Source organism: Copadichromis virginalis, linkage group LG18 (assembly GCF_057382275.1).
Source record: "Copadichromis virginalis isolate Kocher_CV1m ecotype Utaka linkage group LG18, C_Virginalis_male_GT1.1, whole genome shotgun sequence".
NCBI lineage: Eukaryota > Metazoa > Chordata > Actinopteri > Cichliformes > Cichlidae > Copadichromis > Copadichromis virginalis.
The window spans coordinates 24,378,252-24,397,556 of record NC_140635.1 but is presented as its reverse complement, the minus strand read 5'-3'; the positions used below and the strand labels follow the sequence as shown (position 1 = coordinate 24,397,556).

At 40.9% G+C, this 19,305-nt stretch overlaps 1 protein-coding gene across 1 annotated transcript in view; it reads right to left on the bottom strand.

The window, feature by feature from the left end:
- Positions 1-282: 282 nt before the first annotated feature.
- clstn2a (calsyntenin 2a) overlaps positions 283-19,305 on the bottom strand; it is a 158,948-nt gene continuing 139,925 nt past the window's right edge. The window contains exons 10-18 of the mRNA XM_085438434.1: positions 15,619-15,781; positions 10,147-10,313; positions 9,729-9,877; positions 4,922-5,127; positions 4,565-4,732; positions 4,196-4,341; positions 3,961-4,081; positions 2,887-3,077; positions 283-2,719 (exon numbers count right to left, since the gene is read on the bottom strand). Coding sequence (XP_085294560.1) covers positions 2,504-2,719; positions 2,887-3,077; positions 3,961-4,081; positions 4,196-4,341; positions 4,565-4,732; positions 4,922-5,127; positions 9,729-9,877; positions 10,147-10,313; positions 15,619-15,781 — 1,527 coding nt within the window. The 3' untranslated portion in view covers positions 283-2,503. The remainder of the gene's footprint in view (positions 2,720-2,886; positions 3,078-3,960; positions 4,082-4,195; positions 4,342-4,564; positions 4,733-4,921; positions 5,128-9,728; positions 9,878-10,146; positions 10,314-15,618; positions 15,782-19,305) is intronic.

Below are 19,305 nucleotides of genomic sequence, written 5' to 3'. Positions count from 1 at the left end.
TCCTTCCTTTTGGCTCAGAGGCAATTTGAATAAACACAGTGATTCCATGTGAACCCCACCTGCCTCTGTCTGTGTAAGCCTGTAATGAAAACAAATGAAACACACAGGCAGCCAGCTCCAGCATGATGCATTCATGCAGCTGGCCAACACCTACAATGATAGCTCATTAATTATTCAATTTATAAGCTGCTCGACACACACACACGCGCACACGCATGCACACACAGTGCACACACAGTGCACATCAGGTCAGGTGTATAGCGTAGAGACAGGAAGGAGAGCTTTGTAGAGTCTAAAACAAGTCTTTATTGGTCAATATACAGGAAGCAGTGGGATGACCACTAAAGAGAGAGAAATCCCAACCACAGAGTTTACAAAAAGAAAAAGAAACTGATATATAAAATAAGTGTCTTGAACATTTTTACAGGGTTTGTTATTATATGTAAAAGAACCTTTTTTTAATCTTTAATCTTCAGAAGCATATTATGACAAAGAGGGAGGGAAAAAGGAAACAAGGCAGTTATTTCACAATGATGACATCACAACCACAGGCCAACAGAAGGAGGGACAGGTGAGCAGGACACATAGTATCAGAGAGCTCAGTGAGAGAGGTCGTCATAGATACTGTCCACACACGAACGTGTGACCGGTGCTTTCCTGTGAGCAGAGATGGGAATGTCACGGTTTCTTTTAGCTTTTAAACAAACTGGAATTAAATTTTGTCAGAGTGAGTGTTAATCAGTAATGACGCCGGTACAAAGAGGAATGACTGTAAGTGAAGTATCCACTTCTTCTTGTAGCTGTGGTGAAGTTGTGCAGGAATGTGGATATACTGTATAAGCGCTGCTTCTTTTCTCCTAAATTTACCACCGTTTCTGTCAACATCTACGCACGACTTCAAACGGGCGCTCCGACAACTTTGCACAATGAATGTACTTTCCTTTACATGAGGGATAAAAACAGCACGCTGATATCTGTGGGTGTCCTTTGCTTTGACATGAAAGCCTGTGTTACAAGCTGCAGATGTGGACTTCTGCAGCCAGTTTCACAGACGCGCCTGTTGCAACTGAACAAAATAGGAAAGAAAATCCTACTTTGTTGGTTTTGCTAAAGGCGAGATCCTACAGTATATAACTCATTATAAATTGTTGGCATCAAAAGCTATTTTATTTGCTCAAGGACGCTGTACACAACATTAGACATCACAGCGGCCTGACTCTGAGACAAGTCTAACTAGATAAACTCGTGACAAGTTAGGTGTTTGTGAAACCGGCAGGTCTAAGATGAGATGCTACTGACTGATAGATGGGAAGTGCAATGTATATTGTTTCTGGAAAATGATCAATACTAGGCACTAAAGTCAGGATATTATAGCCTGTTCTGCATCAATTCTATATCTGTCTCTTATATCTGGAGTACCCCTGTTTCTGTGCACCGATCCTTTATGGTAGGTCCATAATTGCATAGAGGACTCCCTTTACTATGGATAAAACCAAAGGAAACATGGGGTCATAGTGGCAAACTGCAACATTTCTGTATCACTGCATGTGCTGAGTAAAAACCAAAGTTAGCTACTCCTAAACAGTAAACATTTGGGCCACAGCACGGATAGATCTGGCACACACACACACAGATGCAAACAATCAGCTTCTAAGCTAATGGAAAAGTGACTGTTTTAGCTTCAAGATAATCCAAGGAACTCAAAGATGAAAGATTCCGTTTAAAAATTGATATTTCTACTTTGTTCTGTACATGCAGTAAATCAGGACAAATGTGGAATGTTTCTCTTTAGTGTCCAGGCCACAGAACCACAGACTTTAAGGACATAAACGTGTTGTGGTTGAGAAGAGAGGAAACACAGAGAGAGCACAGCTATGTCATACCTACTATCAGGGCCATGGGAATTCTACGTAAAGATGTTACAGATACATGAACTAGCTGATGCGTAGATGGATAGACCTTGCTGTTAAATTGATAAAAACAATCAGTTTGATGGATAAAAGATTTAAAAGTAACGGAGGATACGATACACATACTGAACACTGGGATAAAAGTCAATTTTAAGCTTGTGTTTCGTATCAGTGTCACATCATTTAAGATCTGGCTCGTGGCTCAGAGTTTGGGACTGAATTTATAATGTGCCCACATAATAAATGACTCGACTGTGCTTGTTTGACATATTTTTCTCTGCTTTACTGGTTGTGACGTGAATAATGATGCACACACAGACAACGATTTCCATTCAGTCATACGCCATGTTTGACTGCGTCCAGCAGGGGGAGATGTTACATTAAAAATGACAACATGGGAAGATTCGAAGAGTATTTTCCAGCAACAGATTGTAAATTATTTCATCAGAGTGTGTGTGTGTGTATACCTTTACAGAGCATGAAGGAATGTCTGGTTGATACGTGTGTGCTGTGTATTTTTATGTGTGTGTCTGATGAGAATGTGCATGAGCGTGTGTTTGTGCACATATGTGTTAATGTTTACATGTTCGTGATCAGTATGTTATGGAGGAACTGTCCCATCCGAGTTTCCCCTTCTGCTTTCTCTCTTTAGCAGCTTCTCTCCCTTCATCATCATCTTCCTCTTCATCGCTGTTCTCCGACTCAACACTTGTCACTCCTCCCACCAGCTCTTCCTCCTCCTCTTCTTCCTCCTCCTCATGTTCTTCTTGCCTTACCTCATCACCCAGAGCCTGAGGTCCTCCTATGTTCTAGAGAACAACAAACAAAAATCAGCGTATAAACGACACAACTGCAGGTACGTTCATACTGTTAACAAGTACTGTGGACATTATCTTCAGTCTTCCACTCTGTCCTTCTTCTAAAGAAAATACCCTGATAATGGCATTAAATGCTAAACCACATCTTTCAGAGTTACCTCCATGGGGTTGACAGTGATGGTGAGCGCAGAGTTGTCCCACTCTTCCTCAGCATCTTTGACCTCATCTTCGTCCTCTCTCGACCCTTCCTGATGTGTGGCGTGGATCCTGTAGACTCCAATAACCACGATCACTACCAGTGCTGCGATACAAACCACGATAACAACTGTGGCTGCAGGAGGTGCCGATCCTGTAAAAAACAGTGATTAAAGTAATTATGCATACACACACACACACACACACACACACACACACACACACACACACACACACACACACACACACACAATAATAATAATAACAGTGGTTTCCTATGATACTCATCGTTTCCCTTAAGTTCTCTAACGATCCTGTAAAAAACGAATGAAAATGCTTTACATCGGAGTAACAGAGTACAAGTAAACTAAATGCTCATTAGAATCATAAATTAGAAATTGCAGTGGGGCCACAGTAGTGACTGAATGTACAATTTTGCTATTCAACTGTTTATTTACTGTTATGTTATCTATCTTATGTATCTTCTTTGTTAAACAACACAGTTAGCTAGCTTGCGTACATTTATCAAACACTTGGTTTTTATACTTTTAGCTATATTCCAACTGTTAGTTTTTACATTAAGCTACCTTCCTGATCAAAGCTTTCAATCAGTTGTTTTCAGATTAGTTTAGCTATTGTGTCCATGTCCTCCCCCCCAGCTCACGCAGAAGTACCTCACGGGGGAACCTTATTCCCTGGTTGGAAAACATCTCTTGTTTAAAGCGAGTTCTTCCTTTCCACAGTGACCAACTACTGCTCAGCTTTTATCCTTTCTTCCAGGACAGGATAAAAGACAGCATGTCTCATTCACACAAGTATTTTTCTATATCTAAGTGCTTTCTATCTATCTCACATCGGCACACATTCTCACTCCAGTGAACACATCAGCAGCAAATGAGTGTTCACTACTTTAATCAAACCACCAACCTTTCAATTAGTACACGACCTGCTCTACCTCCTGAGAAACACTCACCCACAGGCGACCGTTGTTAAGGACCAGCGCTTTATAAATGAACTGGACTCTATTTGTGTCTTACCTGACATGTGAGAGTTGAGCGAGTGCATCATGAGTGGGTGATGGACGGGTCTCATGTACTGGGGCTGGACAGCCATGTGATTGGCGTGCTCCACAGGTGCCGAGTGGTGAAGAACACTGACCTATGCAGAACAAATAGAAGACGAAACAGGGTAACATTGAAAGATAAAACAAATAAACCATAAAAATAAGACAGAGACACTTGGTAGATAAGAATGTATATATATCAAACTCACCTCCAAATTGAACTCGTTGCTGGTGTAGCGACCGTTGAGCTCCGAACAGGTGAGTCTGAACCTCCTCTCACTCAGATTGGCTGGTCGCCAGTTCCTGTAGCGCACTTGCCTCAGTGCCTGCTCATAGTGAGCCATGGAGTCCACACCTTGTAACACAGAAAAAGATTTATGCCTTACTAATATCCAACACATGTCATGAAGCAGAACTGCATATTGGCGACATAAATAAGCCTGTAATTAAACGACAGGGACATGTCTCAGGGACCTTTACATCTTTCTTAATGTATGATCGTCTGACTGCTGATTAAAGGGCACGCCATTTTCCAGATTTTTCCCTAAGATGAGACTGCAGAAGGTCACACAGCCTACCATAAATTGATATTCCAGAGGTGGAGTTGGTGGCATCAAGGTGTTTTCCCAGCAGAGCACTGTGTTGAATCTCTAGACTTTCTCTGTCTGGATTCAGTTCTTCTCCAATTACCAGAACATCACAGTAGTCCAGATTGTGCATTACCTCCATCACTCCTGGCCTGCGGGCTGCATGCACGCACACAAAATCGCACAAGTGTGAAAGTGTTTGAAATGATAAGATGTCAAATATCCAACACATATATGGTCGAATATAAAACACCTCAACAGAAAGAAAAGCAAAAGATGATTGTAAATTAACTAAAGCATCATTAAGATGCACATATAAGCTGAGAGCATCTATAACAGCCCACTCACGTCCACCGAAGCCATCTCCCTTCATTACTGTGCTTGTGATGTGAAGCTCTTTGAAAGGTGCCACACCCAGCGGGCCCCGGAGGTCGCTGGCAGGCCTGACGAGTCGATTAGATCCAGCAATGGTGATTCTCGGTTCACTGGGCGGCAGCACCATAACTACTGCCTTGATGTCTGGGATGGAGAGACATGTGTCCTCTCCGAAACACCTGACACACACACACACACACACACACACACACACACACACACACACACACACACACACACACACACACACACACACACACACACAGAAGAGGAGAAGAAAAGGTTACAGGGTAGGACAGCACCTGTGTTGCTGCCTCACTGCTTACGTCTCTTGATTTCACTGCGGCGTATTTGCTTTTGTATAATTTAAGTACCGCAGCTCTGAATTAAAGGCTCAGGGAGCGACAGGGACATTTCTTTATTCCAACTGAACCTCACACACTGCAAACCTATAAGCACAGCAGGCTAACAGTAAAATAGCAAAAATAAAAATCTTAAACCATAAACAGTGCTAGGTTTGGTTGAAAATATTGTTTTTGTGTTCATGATGTTGAGAAAATATGTTTTAAAGGCCTAAACTTTTAGGGCTAGATAAGAAAAAATGTATCTGAAATACATTTCTGAGGGCACACACACACTGATAGCGTTCAATATCACTCCTTCAATTTCCAGCTTCAATCTCATCATCCTTGAAAATACTCTTCATGTACTCTTCCTTCAAATTTACCCCTACAACATTTCACTTCTGATGTTACTGTGAAGAAGTTTCAAGGCACCCCTCATTTCTTTATATTTTACTTCAAACTTTAAGGCTTTCCAAAGGTTTTTCAAAGTTTTTCTTTGGACATTGGCTGCTTTTTCACTCATTTTCAGTCCTTATACAAAGGTACCAAACTCAAGGGATGACCCAGTGTTGTAATAGACAACTTAGTAAAGAAACATTTTAAATTGCATCTTTGGGCACTTTGTTACTAGCAGCCTGACACAAACACATATTTTGTTGCCATTTGTTTAGTCGACTCTACAAAAAATGTCAACACAGTCTGAAATAAAATCGTATTTTTTGTACCAATGAAGTGATTTCCAAAGAGCTGTTAGCCAAGTGCTTGACATATCTTGGCGTGGGGTGCAGTGTGTCAAGTGGAAACAAAAGAAGTGGCACACACACCAAAAAAAGCTAGAAATGGTCTCAGTGGAAGAAGCCATTCATAAGGGAGGAAACAGGAAGAATCATCTAAACCGAATGCAACCAACATCCAAAGAAGAGCTTAAGAACTACTACATGCTTTATTCCCATGTATGTTTGGATCACTGCACTTTTCATTGTCATGCCCATCTTCCTAGCGAAATATAAAGAAATAAAGGGTTGGCTCTAGACTTTTGCGTAGGATTGCATGCAATAAAACCTCTTTTTAAATGCTAATGTATTTAGAGCTTTTTAAGATTATTTTAATTTCAATAATAATAATTTTGGGGCTGTAAGAAGATTTCTGCAGTGCTAATAGTGCCTGCCCATTTCACACCAGTATGAAGAAAAAAAACTAACAGTTCAAACTTAGAAATTTATGCATATTCAATCCCTCTTAGCGAAAAACTGGTTTAGAAAATACGTTTTCAGGGGCTTTAAGTGGCCGCTGAGGTGGTTTGTTTGTGCAATCAATTTCTACTAAGGCATCATAATTAATTACCACTTCTGAGGTTTGTTGGATTGCCAGAACAGGCTGGCAACAAAAAAGAAAAACTGGCAAGAATACCAAATTCTCCATTGAGTTTGTTTTACCCACTCATCAAACAGGCCAGCTGCTTTATGAAAACATGTACAGTGCATATTAATTCAAAAGATTTTCTTTCAGTTTTTCCTGTTAAAAATCATTTCCATCGCTTTATCACGAGAAAATCTTTTCTATTCTGGACAAAAATTCTATGAAAGGATGTGAATTTCATTTTTATGTCGGTTTTATTGTGTTGTAAGTAGATTATATCACTATAGAAAAACCCAGTTTCAACTGGACTTAAGTTGAATCGGTGTGATTATGAAAGCGAGCAACAATGAACTCTCACCTGCACATAAAAACATCCCACGTACGTATAAAGAAATGAAATCCACAAAAGGGGATGTTAGCTTTTGAGGTCTCAGATCAATCTTGGCTTGTTACCTGCCTTGACCACATGGCCTCTAGTGCATCACTTTGAAATTTGTCCGTGTGTGTGTCCTGGAAACAACACTGCTGTGGGAACTACTACACAGCAGTGTGGTAGTTCCCACAGCAGTGGGTACAACCGCTGAGTACTATTTCAGTCTGTTTGTGTGTACACTGTCAGCGTGACAAGGTTGCCACCCTTCAAGAAGCAGCCTCCAAGATGGACACAGTCCAACTCGTGGATGCTAACAAAAGGGTGCCAGAAATCTCAGAACTTTACACCCCTGTCCAACATCATTTTTAATTTAACTACACATATCAGGTGTTTTTGTACCTGTTGTACAGGCAATATTTTAAAGATGGATATGGCCCAAGAAAAGGTTGATAAGCTACTTATGCTGCCAGACAGGGCTTGTGACATGGAGCAAACACCCGCGGCTTTAAAACAACACAACGTCTTAAAGAATTTTCTGAACACTGTATGTGTTATGTGACTACATATTGTTGTTTTTTTCCCTATTCACGGACTGCGGATTCAACATATCTGCTGAGTGCAAAGGCGGATCTATCTGCCGTTATCTCGAGGAGCGCAGTGAAGTGTTGTCAGAGTCAGACAGCCTCTATTGTTGCTCCTGGAGCTCGCCTCACTTTATCGACCAGCACGAAGCTGATTTGACCCGCCTGCGTTTGCTGCTCAACAAACGAACAGGTGCTGCATGGCTGTGGAGACAAGACGTAAGACACGTGAACATGTACCAAGCACTCAAGCTAGACACAAGTCTCTCTCTCTGGGACAGTAAGCAATATCTATATATGCAATCAAGCATGTTGCATTCAATGTGCTACAGCTTAGTGCTTTGAGGCAGATCGGGTCAGACATGAGCCCCGTAGAGGAAATCCATATCAGTACTGGGATGTAATAATGATCTGATAAGAAACGCAGGAATGAGTTAGTCTCAAAGTAGTAATTCAAACATGGGTGCCACTTACAATTACCACTGAAATCTTAAAAAAAGACATAATTCACTATTCATTATCGCACAAGATAAAAAAAGATTATTTGAATGTTTCGTCTCAAAGGGAAAGAGAAAGTGAATTCTCTGTGAATTTGTTTAACAAAACCCTCAGTTGTATCTTTTTTAGTTTGTTAACAGTTAACAGTTGGCGGTGCATGCACACTATATATATATCATACAGGTACACATCATCTGTCTTGGTCTATGCACGGGAAAATAAATAATCAGCCTACTACTTGTCTATTCCATCAACTACATTTAATATATAATGTAAGGTTTCGGTCTAGTGGTGAAAATATAGAAAATATCAGCTCACCAAAAGCCAACCGAATATGAATCCAAATTCATGAACACGTTTGTCTGTTTGCAGTACTGGGAAATAATAACATGCAGGAGATTTCTGGACAAGTACTTGAAAGAGCGGCAGGTTGAGTGACTGGCATCATCATCCTGAAGTGCTGCTGCTACTAGTGAACAAAGTCAATTTAATCAAGTCAAATCAAATCAAAGGCAGAGATAGAAGCACAAGAAGAGAGAGGGAGAGAGAAGAGGGAAAACATAACAAAATAGACTCTAGCAATATGGTCTTTGCAATCACCAGGGACAGCTGGCCTGCTTATTGGTTTAATAGTTTTTACACTAATGATCCACCCTACGCCATCTCACTGAGAGCTCGGCTCTGGCAGCTGCTTTGCTCACCACTGTTTCTGTTTGTAGCTGTTTGCATTGCCTGTGACCACTACCCATCTTATGCTGACCACCTTCTTTAAACATTTTACGTTAGATTTCTGGGGATTTTCACAAACATTAAAATGTCAGAAAGAGTTTAAATCTTAATGTCTAAAGAAACAGGCAGAAATTAAAAAAGAAAACAAAACGCAGAAGCATTAAATGTGCAGCTGTTCTGCACATCAAACAGGTCCCTAAATCGCTCCATTACACACTGAATGTAAGGACGGCTATCTAATTTTAACAGTTGCAGGGGGGCGGGCGGCGTGTTGATGCTGTGGTTTGCTTTTGGGTAGAAAGGTTTTAGGTTCGAACATGCTGGTCAGCTCATGCCTTTTAGTGATGAGTTTGCTTGTTCCTTCAGTGCTTGCATGAATATTTTCCTTTTCCCCATTGCAGCTGGGATAAGCTCATTAGGCTAATGTGGGGTGACATACTCCAGTATGTTATCTAGCTAATAATTATATAGCCTGTGTACTGAAAACTACAGAGGTGTGATTTCCACTGCAGGAAGCTAAGCTAATGACCAAATCACTATACATGAAGACATCTCAGGACAAGATTTAATGCTTTATGTTATGACAGGCTGTTTTATGTCTCCAGTAAATGTTTGTGCACAAAACATCCTGAGTATTCCTCCTCCATGAATAAATCTGGTCCCACGAGATTTCCACAAGATGTGTGCGTGCTTGCACAGCGAGTACCAGTCTCTCAAAGTCAATGCACCCCTGAGCAAGATGTTAACTCACAGTACTTCCAGCAGAGCTGCTCCAAAGCTGAGCTCCTCAGTTATGAACAGGTGCACGAAAGCTGGATGTTTAAAAGCCATGGCGTGTGTTTCGTCTCTTAAATAGCTGAGATAAAAACGCACTGTCAGAGTAAATGTGCACTCACTGTACTGTAGTGGTGATATGCAGCCGTCGGAGGCCTGGTGTGGGGAACTGGCGAGAATTGATGTAGGAGACCTTGGTCATGGCCGTGTTGATGCTGTCCACATCTTCTCCTTCCACCACCAGCACAGACTGGGCCGGGTTAAAATGAAACTGGGAAAAACCAACAAACGACTTGTTCTCATTCAGATTCAAAAGTAAATCAATAAGATGATGAGTGGAGGTTTTATGAAAAAGCATGTAGATGTGGACGTCTTAAATTCAACTCCATTATATTCCAGAGATGGAAATGAAAGCGCTTTAACTTAAAAGCGGCACATAAATAAGTTATGGTGCTTTCCTTCTTCCTTTTAGACCAATGCAAATGCAGTTGGCTGTTACTGCGGAGAAATAAGTTGAATGAATCCATTTTTTCCACGCACCTTTATGTCCTTAGCGAGGCTTTCAAGGGAGTTAATATCAAGACCTTCTTTGCAAGCCTGCAAACAGGAGATAACCTTCTGGGTTTCGATGCGACCCGGTCGGATCGTCAGACCCGACAGGCTACCACGGAAATACTGAGTGAACCTTGGGGTTGCTACCTCACCACCTAGTGGGGAAGAGAGAAGATATATGATGTATGAGAGGAGAAAGAAGAGAAAAGAAGAGGAAAGTACAGACGTAACAATATGGAGAAGAAAGCTAAGTGAAAAAGGGGCTAAAATACTGAAAATGTGTGTGCTTTTCTAAGGAAATATACAGAAACCATGGAGAGCTATTTCTCTCAAACTTTTAGATTAAAAGAAAAACATGAAAAAAAATTACATCAGCGCCAGCATGAAAAAAAGTACTTTGATTACTTTGAAAGTAACATTGCTCTTTAAATAGGTGTTTAAATAGGTTTAGGTACAAATTTTTAGGTTAGGGATGTGAAATGTACACATACATTAAGTGCTGTACACTCTAGATAAGCAAGAAAAGCTGACATCATGACCTACAGAATATAGTCTGCAGTATTCAAGGAAACATCGCAGGATGCAACAGAACAGCTGATTTTGACAGCTTGTCACATTGGATTTATGACTTTGACAGATGGTAGTGTGAGTTTGACCTAAAATGTTCTGCAACTGCCACAGCCGGTGGGAAATACAAACTAACCATTCATATAAGCTAAATAAAACCAGTAAGTGGAAGCCAACACCTTGGCACAGTCCTCTGTGTAAAAGGTATCACAGCAGTACAGGCTGTGAAGGTCTGTCAAGCCCTGACATCTTCTTAAGAGTGCACTTTTTTCATATGGAGAGCGTAGCAGATTTTCCTGTCAGCTCTGCCCCGTGGTACAATTTTACCACTTCTTATGACAGGTGTAATTTCCATACAGGTCTAACCCCCCCCTTAAGGTAAATTACTTCCTGCCTGAGTCTTTCAGGCCAGTTATGGCTTACGTGTTTGAAAATTCTCGTAAAAGGTGACAGCTCCTCTTAGAGTAATGCAAAAATGGTGGATGTCGCTCTATTTGTAGTTCATAATAAACCGAGTGTCACAAACAAGTATGTCACAGTAGCAATGAAATATTTACACAGTCTTTAATTGAATTGAATAATTGAATTTCCAGTTCTAGAATTTGATCATTATTATTTTTACTGAAACATATTGATTTTATTTTATCTGGGAAAATGACTTAACTTGTTTATTAACCCAGACAAAAACAGTGTATGTATGAAGTGGTCCTCTACTGGTGCTTCTTATTCAGTGCTTCCCCCACTTTTCGTTTCCAACTGAATATAACTTTTTAGCATTGCAGAATACTGACTCAGCAGTTTTGTTATTTAAAGTTGCTCACTCATTTAGCAGAGCTAGGAGGTTCTCCTGGGACAGAGCTATTCTGTACAGAGGCGCTCGGGGGAATTGTAGACAGACACTGCAGATGATATTCAGAACTAGATGGCCTGCACAGGGCTGCAGGCATCTACTCCCTCAGCTCAGTCAGTGTGAATCATACAAGGGTGTATACATGTGGAGCTGAGAGAGAATGCTCAGCAGCAGTTCCTGCATCACATATTGTAACAGAAAATGTATTGTTGGTATGTGTAAGAGGAGGTCTGTATGACACGATGTTCTGACTTTATCTTTGAAGGTAGAAGGTTAGTTGAATAAGTTAAATGAAAGCAGACATGCTTAAACTTATAGATTTTGTTTCAATTAACCTAACGACAACCAAATCAATAAACCTTTGATTGATCTGGATGTCTTATATGTCTGTGTGCTGTGCTACCTCAGACTTTAGTCCAAAAACAAACAGGCTGAATCATTAGTGTTCAATTTTTTATAGATGACATAGATGAAAAAACACTTAAAATTATTCCCCAGTTATCACAATTCTACACTAATGTTTCACATGAAAAAATACAAAAACTACATGCAAAAATCTTGATCCACCTCTCATTTCTTTACATTCTGCAAATGGAAAATGGACAACATGTGGAGCGATTTGCAAACAAACATGTGGATACAGTATATCAGAGAAAAAACAGAGCTTTGGATGTTGGCTGATTGCACTCTGCTTCAATAATGTTGAGATTTGAGCTCTAGGGAGGCCAATGTATGACTGATAATAATCCATTGTATGTTTTTCTATCCAACTATGCTTTTACTGTACTGGCAGAGTATGGGATCATTGGGCATCGTCATAGTGAAAAATTCAACTTTTGCCAATCAGATGCTTTCCAAACGGTGGATCAAAATCTGGCCGTAATTTGCTGTGTTTTTATCAATTTTGATAAGATCTCCAACACTGCTGGCTGAAATGAAGCCCCAAACCATGACAGAGCCTCCATCGTGCTTCACAGACTTATTGTTGTAGCTCTCTTCTGACAATTTATTGGAAAAATTTCGCTTTGGCTTAATCGCTCTGTAAGACCTGTTGCTATGTCTGTTAAGGTATACTTTTACCGCATTGACGGTGTGAAAGAAGTTGTTAATAATCAGACAGCTTCAAGATGGATCAAAATTTGATGATACTTTTCTCAGCACCATTGGCTGAATTGGCCACAAACCACAACAGAGCTTCCACCATGTTTTACAGATAGCTGTAGGCACTCAGACTCACATTTTTGAGCCAAAAATGACAAATTTGGATTCATTCACTCCATAAGACCTGTTTCCACTGATTTTCTGTCCAGTTCTTGTGTAATCCGGCATACTTCAGCCTTTTCACCATTTCCTTTCCTTAAGTACAGCTTCTTGACAGCCACTCTTCCACTGAGACCATTTCTGATGAGGCTTCAGTGAGCAGCAGACAGATGAGCTGAAGGGCCAGATATATCTCACAGGTACTGTGTCAGGTCTTTTATTGGATTGCCCGTCCCCCTATTTCTCAGGGATATGACTTCCAGATACTGGTCATCTCTTTTAGACAGTTTTTTAGGCCTGCCACTTCTTCTTTTGCTATGTTTTTATAGTTTTGTGACACTTAGTAGATATATCACAATCTGTGTCTACAGTGACACAGTGTTCCTTCACATACAAAAAGCAATCTAAGTTTATTTTCCATACATAGGTGGACTCTTGTTGTTCTTATAGTACATTTCTTAAACCCATACACTCAGAGCAGAGATGGTGAGGATTGTGCATTTTGGAACACAGGTAGGTGTAAGTGGGAGCAGAGAAGGCCTAATTTGCCTGTCTATCATCTCCCTTTCTTTCTACCTGTGTAAAGGTTTTTCATCGCCAAGACATGTTTTCCTGCAAAATGACATCCAAACGTGCATCTATTTTACATAGATTTGCACAATCAATCAAAACGAAATAAAACAGAGAAGAGTAGACACTGAAGAGTACAATGCCAGATACTATAGCTAGCAGACCTTGGATACATGAGTTGTGACATTTTGGAAGATCATTCAGAAAACATTTGCTTAAAAATCCTCAGGAGAGATCTCCAGATTTCAAAGACATACTCTGCATTAAATTACACATTTGCCCTTGGACTGATGCTTTTAAGCAAATATGTTTCATTCCTGTCTCATGTCCCATTCTTGTTTTCTTTGTGATTCTCTTGCATTTTATTTGGGCAAACTGACTCATTAGCGCGCTCTAGGTCAATGCATGCGTATCAACATTAGAAAATGTTTGAATATTTCAAAAAACTGGATCTTGTTTGACTCTGTTGTCCTACTCAACTTTCTCTTGAAAGGCACACACACTAATCACACCAGTAGCCGCACGCGTTTCATTCACTCTTGTTTTGCTCCCGCTGCTTCGCTGCCATTACTGCGACACCTTGAAAGAGCAGAGCCATAATTAATGTTATTAGTTACAACTGCGCGTTTCCTATTATGACGAGTCAAAACGAGAAAGGTCTGGTGGATTACCTCCAGTCCAAGAATACATGTTTCTTTGCTGCCTTCTCAAAGGATTTCAAAAGGAGTACATTATGCTGCTTTCTTTTGATTGATGCCTTTCATTTCCCACATAAAATCACCCCACGCTCTTTTTAAAGCTTCTTATTTGCTAAAATTTCTGAATACTGTGAGGGCTGCTTAAAAAAGTCCACACCCACGGCCGTGTCGCAGATTAAATGAAATGGGACGGCGAACTCACATTTGCCGTTCAAGCTCAACGACAAATTAATGCCACAGAAAACTGTTTAGACCCAACAACAGCCAAACCGTTCTCTGGGGTTAACCTTGTAAAGAAAACAACACGCATCTTCTTTTTGCTCTCGGGGCAGTGAAAAGTACAGTCTAAATGCCTTTTTATTCCACATGTCTCATCATTATGTTGTTGATTGTGGTGAAAGGGAGGATGGAGAAATGAGAGACTCTGAAAGGCAATCTTGCTCGCTAATGGCCTGCAAAGTTATCAGTTGCGGCTTAGTGAAGCTTAAAGCGGCTTCATTGGGATGTAATAGCTGGCAAAGTTGTCCTCCATTCACTCTAGCTAATCCTTCCTTCAGGGCTTTCTCTCACAATCAGAGATTCATGGAAAGAGGCGGCAAGAGAGGGCTGTATGAAGCAAGGAAGAAAATGATGACGACAGAAAGAAAATTGCAATCAGGCACAGGATGAAACGAAATTTAAGCAGCAACCAAAATGCCATCAGGATTGAAGCGTTGGATGATGCTGGCAAGGGTTGTGAATGTGATTTAGGCAGGCAGCAAGAAAAGGATCACTACTGTCTCTTTCTCATATGAAGCACTTTATTTTTGTAATTATTCAAGTAATAAACATGACAGCAGGGTAGCTTTTATTCAGTCCAACGCGATCTCTGCACGCTCCCGTTCCCTGTCGCTGGAAACGACGGCGCAGAATTTCCTGTTTGATACCCGCTTGGCTTGTGCCACAGGAAACAGCTCGCAGGCCGGGGATGTAAATGTTAGTCTCTTTATTTATTTTCGCCTTCTTTCTCACTATCTCCCTTTGTGATTCAAATGTAATTTTAAACATCTCTGGGCTGCTCTGCCTTTTTATTGATGCGGTTTCTTTATGCTTATGATATGTTGTCAGCATTTTTCAGGCTGGTAACAACCGCGCATTAAAAGAAAACGTGTTTTTGACTGCTGCACCTGCAGTTTTCGCACAGACTATTCGGTTTCTTGGAGCATAATGCATTTCATTATGCATTTCAGTGGCCTGCAATACACACACTGTGAAATGTATTGCTTTCAATAGTGTTCCTGCACAGTGCAATTATGTCACATGTTGAGTATTACATTGTATCAGAATACGCAAGACCTGCTTTCAATTTCCTGCTTTACAAAATCAGGACAACATATCATTTCCTTTTTTTATTTATCTCATTAAAGGGATGTATGCAGCCTTGAAACAATTAATTAACCCTGGTGCTTTTAAATAAAGCATTAAAAATGGCTGTTTTTCTATGCTTATGTATGGTAAACACACACACACACTGACCTTGCCAGCAGGCGCCCACGGTCAGCTGCGTATCGATCTTCGAGGCGTGGATCGGCCAGTCATCTGTCACTAGGTAGGGTTCGTAAGTCACGCCATCCACAAAAAGAGTCACTGCAGGAAATTCCACGTTGATTACATAATAGTGCCATTCCTTGTCACAGATCTGTAAAGCACAGAGAAAAACTGTCATATCGCTATGCTGCCAGTAAATTATATGTCCTCTTAGTACGCACTGAAACACGACAACAGGCCCGATTAAAACAGAAATGAAAAAGGGGCAGCTTTAAAAATACATTACTGAAGCAATTACACATCTTTTTTGGGTTTTTTTTATTATTATTAGTATTATTATGGAGCGTATTGCCATGGGGGATTATGTTTATAGGGCTGCTGTTATGAACATGATGATGTTTACTCCAAACCCAAAAGCGCATCCTTGAATGCTCCCTGCCTTTCTACCTCCAATAAATGAGACGCATCAAATTCCTCTTCTTTTCCCCGGATCATTTGCTCCCTGTCGTCAGACCGCTAATGAGGTTTCCGTCTAATGAGCTGTTCATTAAAGGCACACGGTGAGTGACAAACACAGCTGTAGAAAGAGTCGCGCGTCACACAACTTTTATCAACCTTCACAAACATTCTCGATCGTGAGAACTTATAAAGACAGAGCCTGTTCTCTCGCTTTAGCCTTTCTGTGGGGCGTTTACATGCTGACTGGGTTCTCTTCACGTGCACAGTTCAAAGACATGCAGGTCTGCTTAACAGGTGATCCTAAACTGGATGTACAGTGGGGCAAAAAAGTATTTAGTCAGCCACCGATTGTGCAAGTTCCCCCACCTAAAATGATGACAGAGGTCAGTAATTTGCACCAGAGGTACACTTCAACTGTGAGAGACAGAATGTGAAGAAAAAATCCATGAATTCACATGGTAGGATTTGTAACGAATTTATTCGTAAATCAGGGTGGAAAATAAGTATTTGGTCAATAACAAAAATACAACTCAATACTTTGTAACATAACCTTTGTTGGCAATAACAGAGGTCAAACGTTTACTATAGGTCTTTACCAGGTTTGCACACACAGTAGCTGGTATTTTGGCCCATTCCTCCATGCAGATCTTCTCGAGAGCAGCGATGTTTTGGGGCTGTCGCCGAGCAACAGGGACTTTCAACTCCCGCCACAGATTTTCTATGGGGTTGAGGTCTGGAGACTGGCTAGGCCACTCCAGGACTTTCAAATGCTTCTTATGGAGCCACTCCTTTGTTGCCCGGGCGGTGTGTTTTGGATCATTGTCATGTTGGAAGACCCAGCCTCGTTTCATCTTCAAAGTTCTCACTGATGGAAGGAGGTTTTGGCTCAAAATCTCACGATACATGGCCCCATTCATTCTGTCCTTAACACGGATCAGTCGTCCTGTCCCCTTGGCAGAAAAACAGCCCCATAGCATGATGTTTCCACCCCCATGCTTCACAGTAGGTATGGTGTTCTTGGGATGCAACTCAGTATTCTTCGTCCTCCAAACACGACGAGTTGAGTTTATACCAAAAAGTTCTACTTTGGTTTCATCTGACCACATGACATTCTCCCAATCCTCTGCTGTATCATCCATGTGCTCTCTGGCAAACTTCAGACGGGCCTGGACATGCACTGGCTTCAGCAGCGGAACACGTCTGGCACTGCGGGATTTGATTCCCTGCCGTTGTAGTGTGTTACTGATGGTGACCTTTGTTACTTTGGTCCCAGCTCTCTGCAGGTCATTCACCAGGTCCCCCCGTGTGGTTCTGGGATCTTTGCTCACCGTTCTCATGATCATTTTGACCCCACGGGATGAGATCTTGCGTGGAGCCCCAGATCGTGGGAGATTATCAGTGGTCTTGTATGTCTTCCATTTTCTGATGATTGCTCCCACAGTTGATTTTTTCACACCAAGCTGCTTGCCTATTGTAGATTCACTCTTCCCAGTCTGGTGCAGGTCTACAATACTTTTCCTGGTGTCCTTCGAAAGCTCTTTGGTCTTGGCCATGGCGGAGTTTGGAGTCTGACTGTTTGAGGCTGTGGACAGGTGTCTTTTATACAGATGATGAGTTCAAACAGGTGCCATTCATACAGGTAACGAGTGGGGGACAGAAAAGCTTCTTACAGAAGACGTTACAGGTCTGTGAGAGCCAGAGATTTTCCATGTTTGAGGTGACCAAATACTTATTTTCCACCCTGATTTACGAATAAATTCTTTACAAATCCTACCATGTGGATTCATGGATTTTTTTTTCACATTCTGTCTCTCACAGTTGAAGTGTACCTCTGGTGCAAATTACTGACCTCTGTCATCATTTTAAGTGGGGGAACTTGCACAATCGGTGGCTGACTAAATACTTTTTTGCCCCACTGTAGGTGTGAATGGTTGGATGTCTCCGTATGTTATTCCAGCTGCCACACTGGTGATCCGTCCAGGATGTACGCTGCCTGTCGCCATGTGACAGCTGGGCCCAACAGTGACCCTGAACTGGACAAGGGGAAGAAGCCAGTATGTGTTCCTGTTACACAGAATGGAGCTTTCTAACAAAAAACATGAAATGACTTGTGTTTTTTAGCAGCGACAACCAGCTTTAAAAACAATAATGAAATAATATTTTCTTTTAAGTCAATATTGTATCAAGTGGCTTCTTATTACACATCTGGCAGTTACAGAAAAAAGCTGCTTTAATTTGGAGCTGTTAGAGGCCATCTAATGAAATCTAATTTTTACAGAGGCCTTAAAAATAACAATACACCAGTGAATTCAAAGAATGGCTTCAACCTCGAAGAGCACTGCAATGCTTCCAAGAAAAGTCACAGGTCTAATTAAAATATCAATACGTTCTTAGCATACTGTGACAAGACTCTGGCATTTTCTCTTAGTGCATGTTAGGACAACCTGCCGTCCTGCACAGTGCCGAACACAGTAAACAGCTATAGAAATGAGAAAAAAACAAAGTTTCATGTTTTATGCTGTTAAATGGGGGAGTACAAGTATAGTTTATGGCCCAAAGCAATAATGGTACAAACAGCGCTGCATGGGGCCCTGAACAACTTCTTTCACAAATAATGAGGCCACAGTGGGTGTTTTCTAAAATAAATATTTTCAAATGAAACTGCACTTTCTTTTAAAGGTTATTATTTCTGGGCACTTGAGGTAAATATAATTTCAAAGGTATTCAGACAAGAAAAGGCCAGACTGTTTTAGTTGAATCAGTCTGGTGGGCAGGATTTGGTTAAAGATGGAGGAAAAGATTGGTTTGCATGGAGCAGAAAAATATCTGCTAATTTCAGATACGAAGAGAAAACATAACAGGTGGATGGAGGATTTCTCATTAAGGCCAAGTGGCCACACACACGGACACGGAGAATAAATTTCTGCTTAAGCTTACATATAAACTAATGTAGACGAAACCTTTGTTGGAGCAACTAAGAATCTCGAGGGATGTTAGCTTTATAACATGATATGCTGACAGAGAGGAGAGCCCAGAAACTGCTCCTACCCACTAGACCTCACTTTTTAAAACCACCTTCAGATGTGATGATTCAAGATGTTTTATTCGGATGTAGTCATCAAAACCTACATTTTGGTAGCATGACATTCCTCACGTCATGCCTCTTTTCTTCTTCTTTTTTTTAACCTTCCTTTACTGTACATTAAGTGAAATATT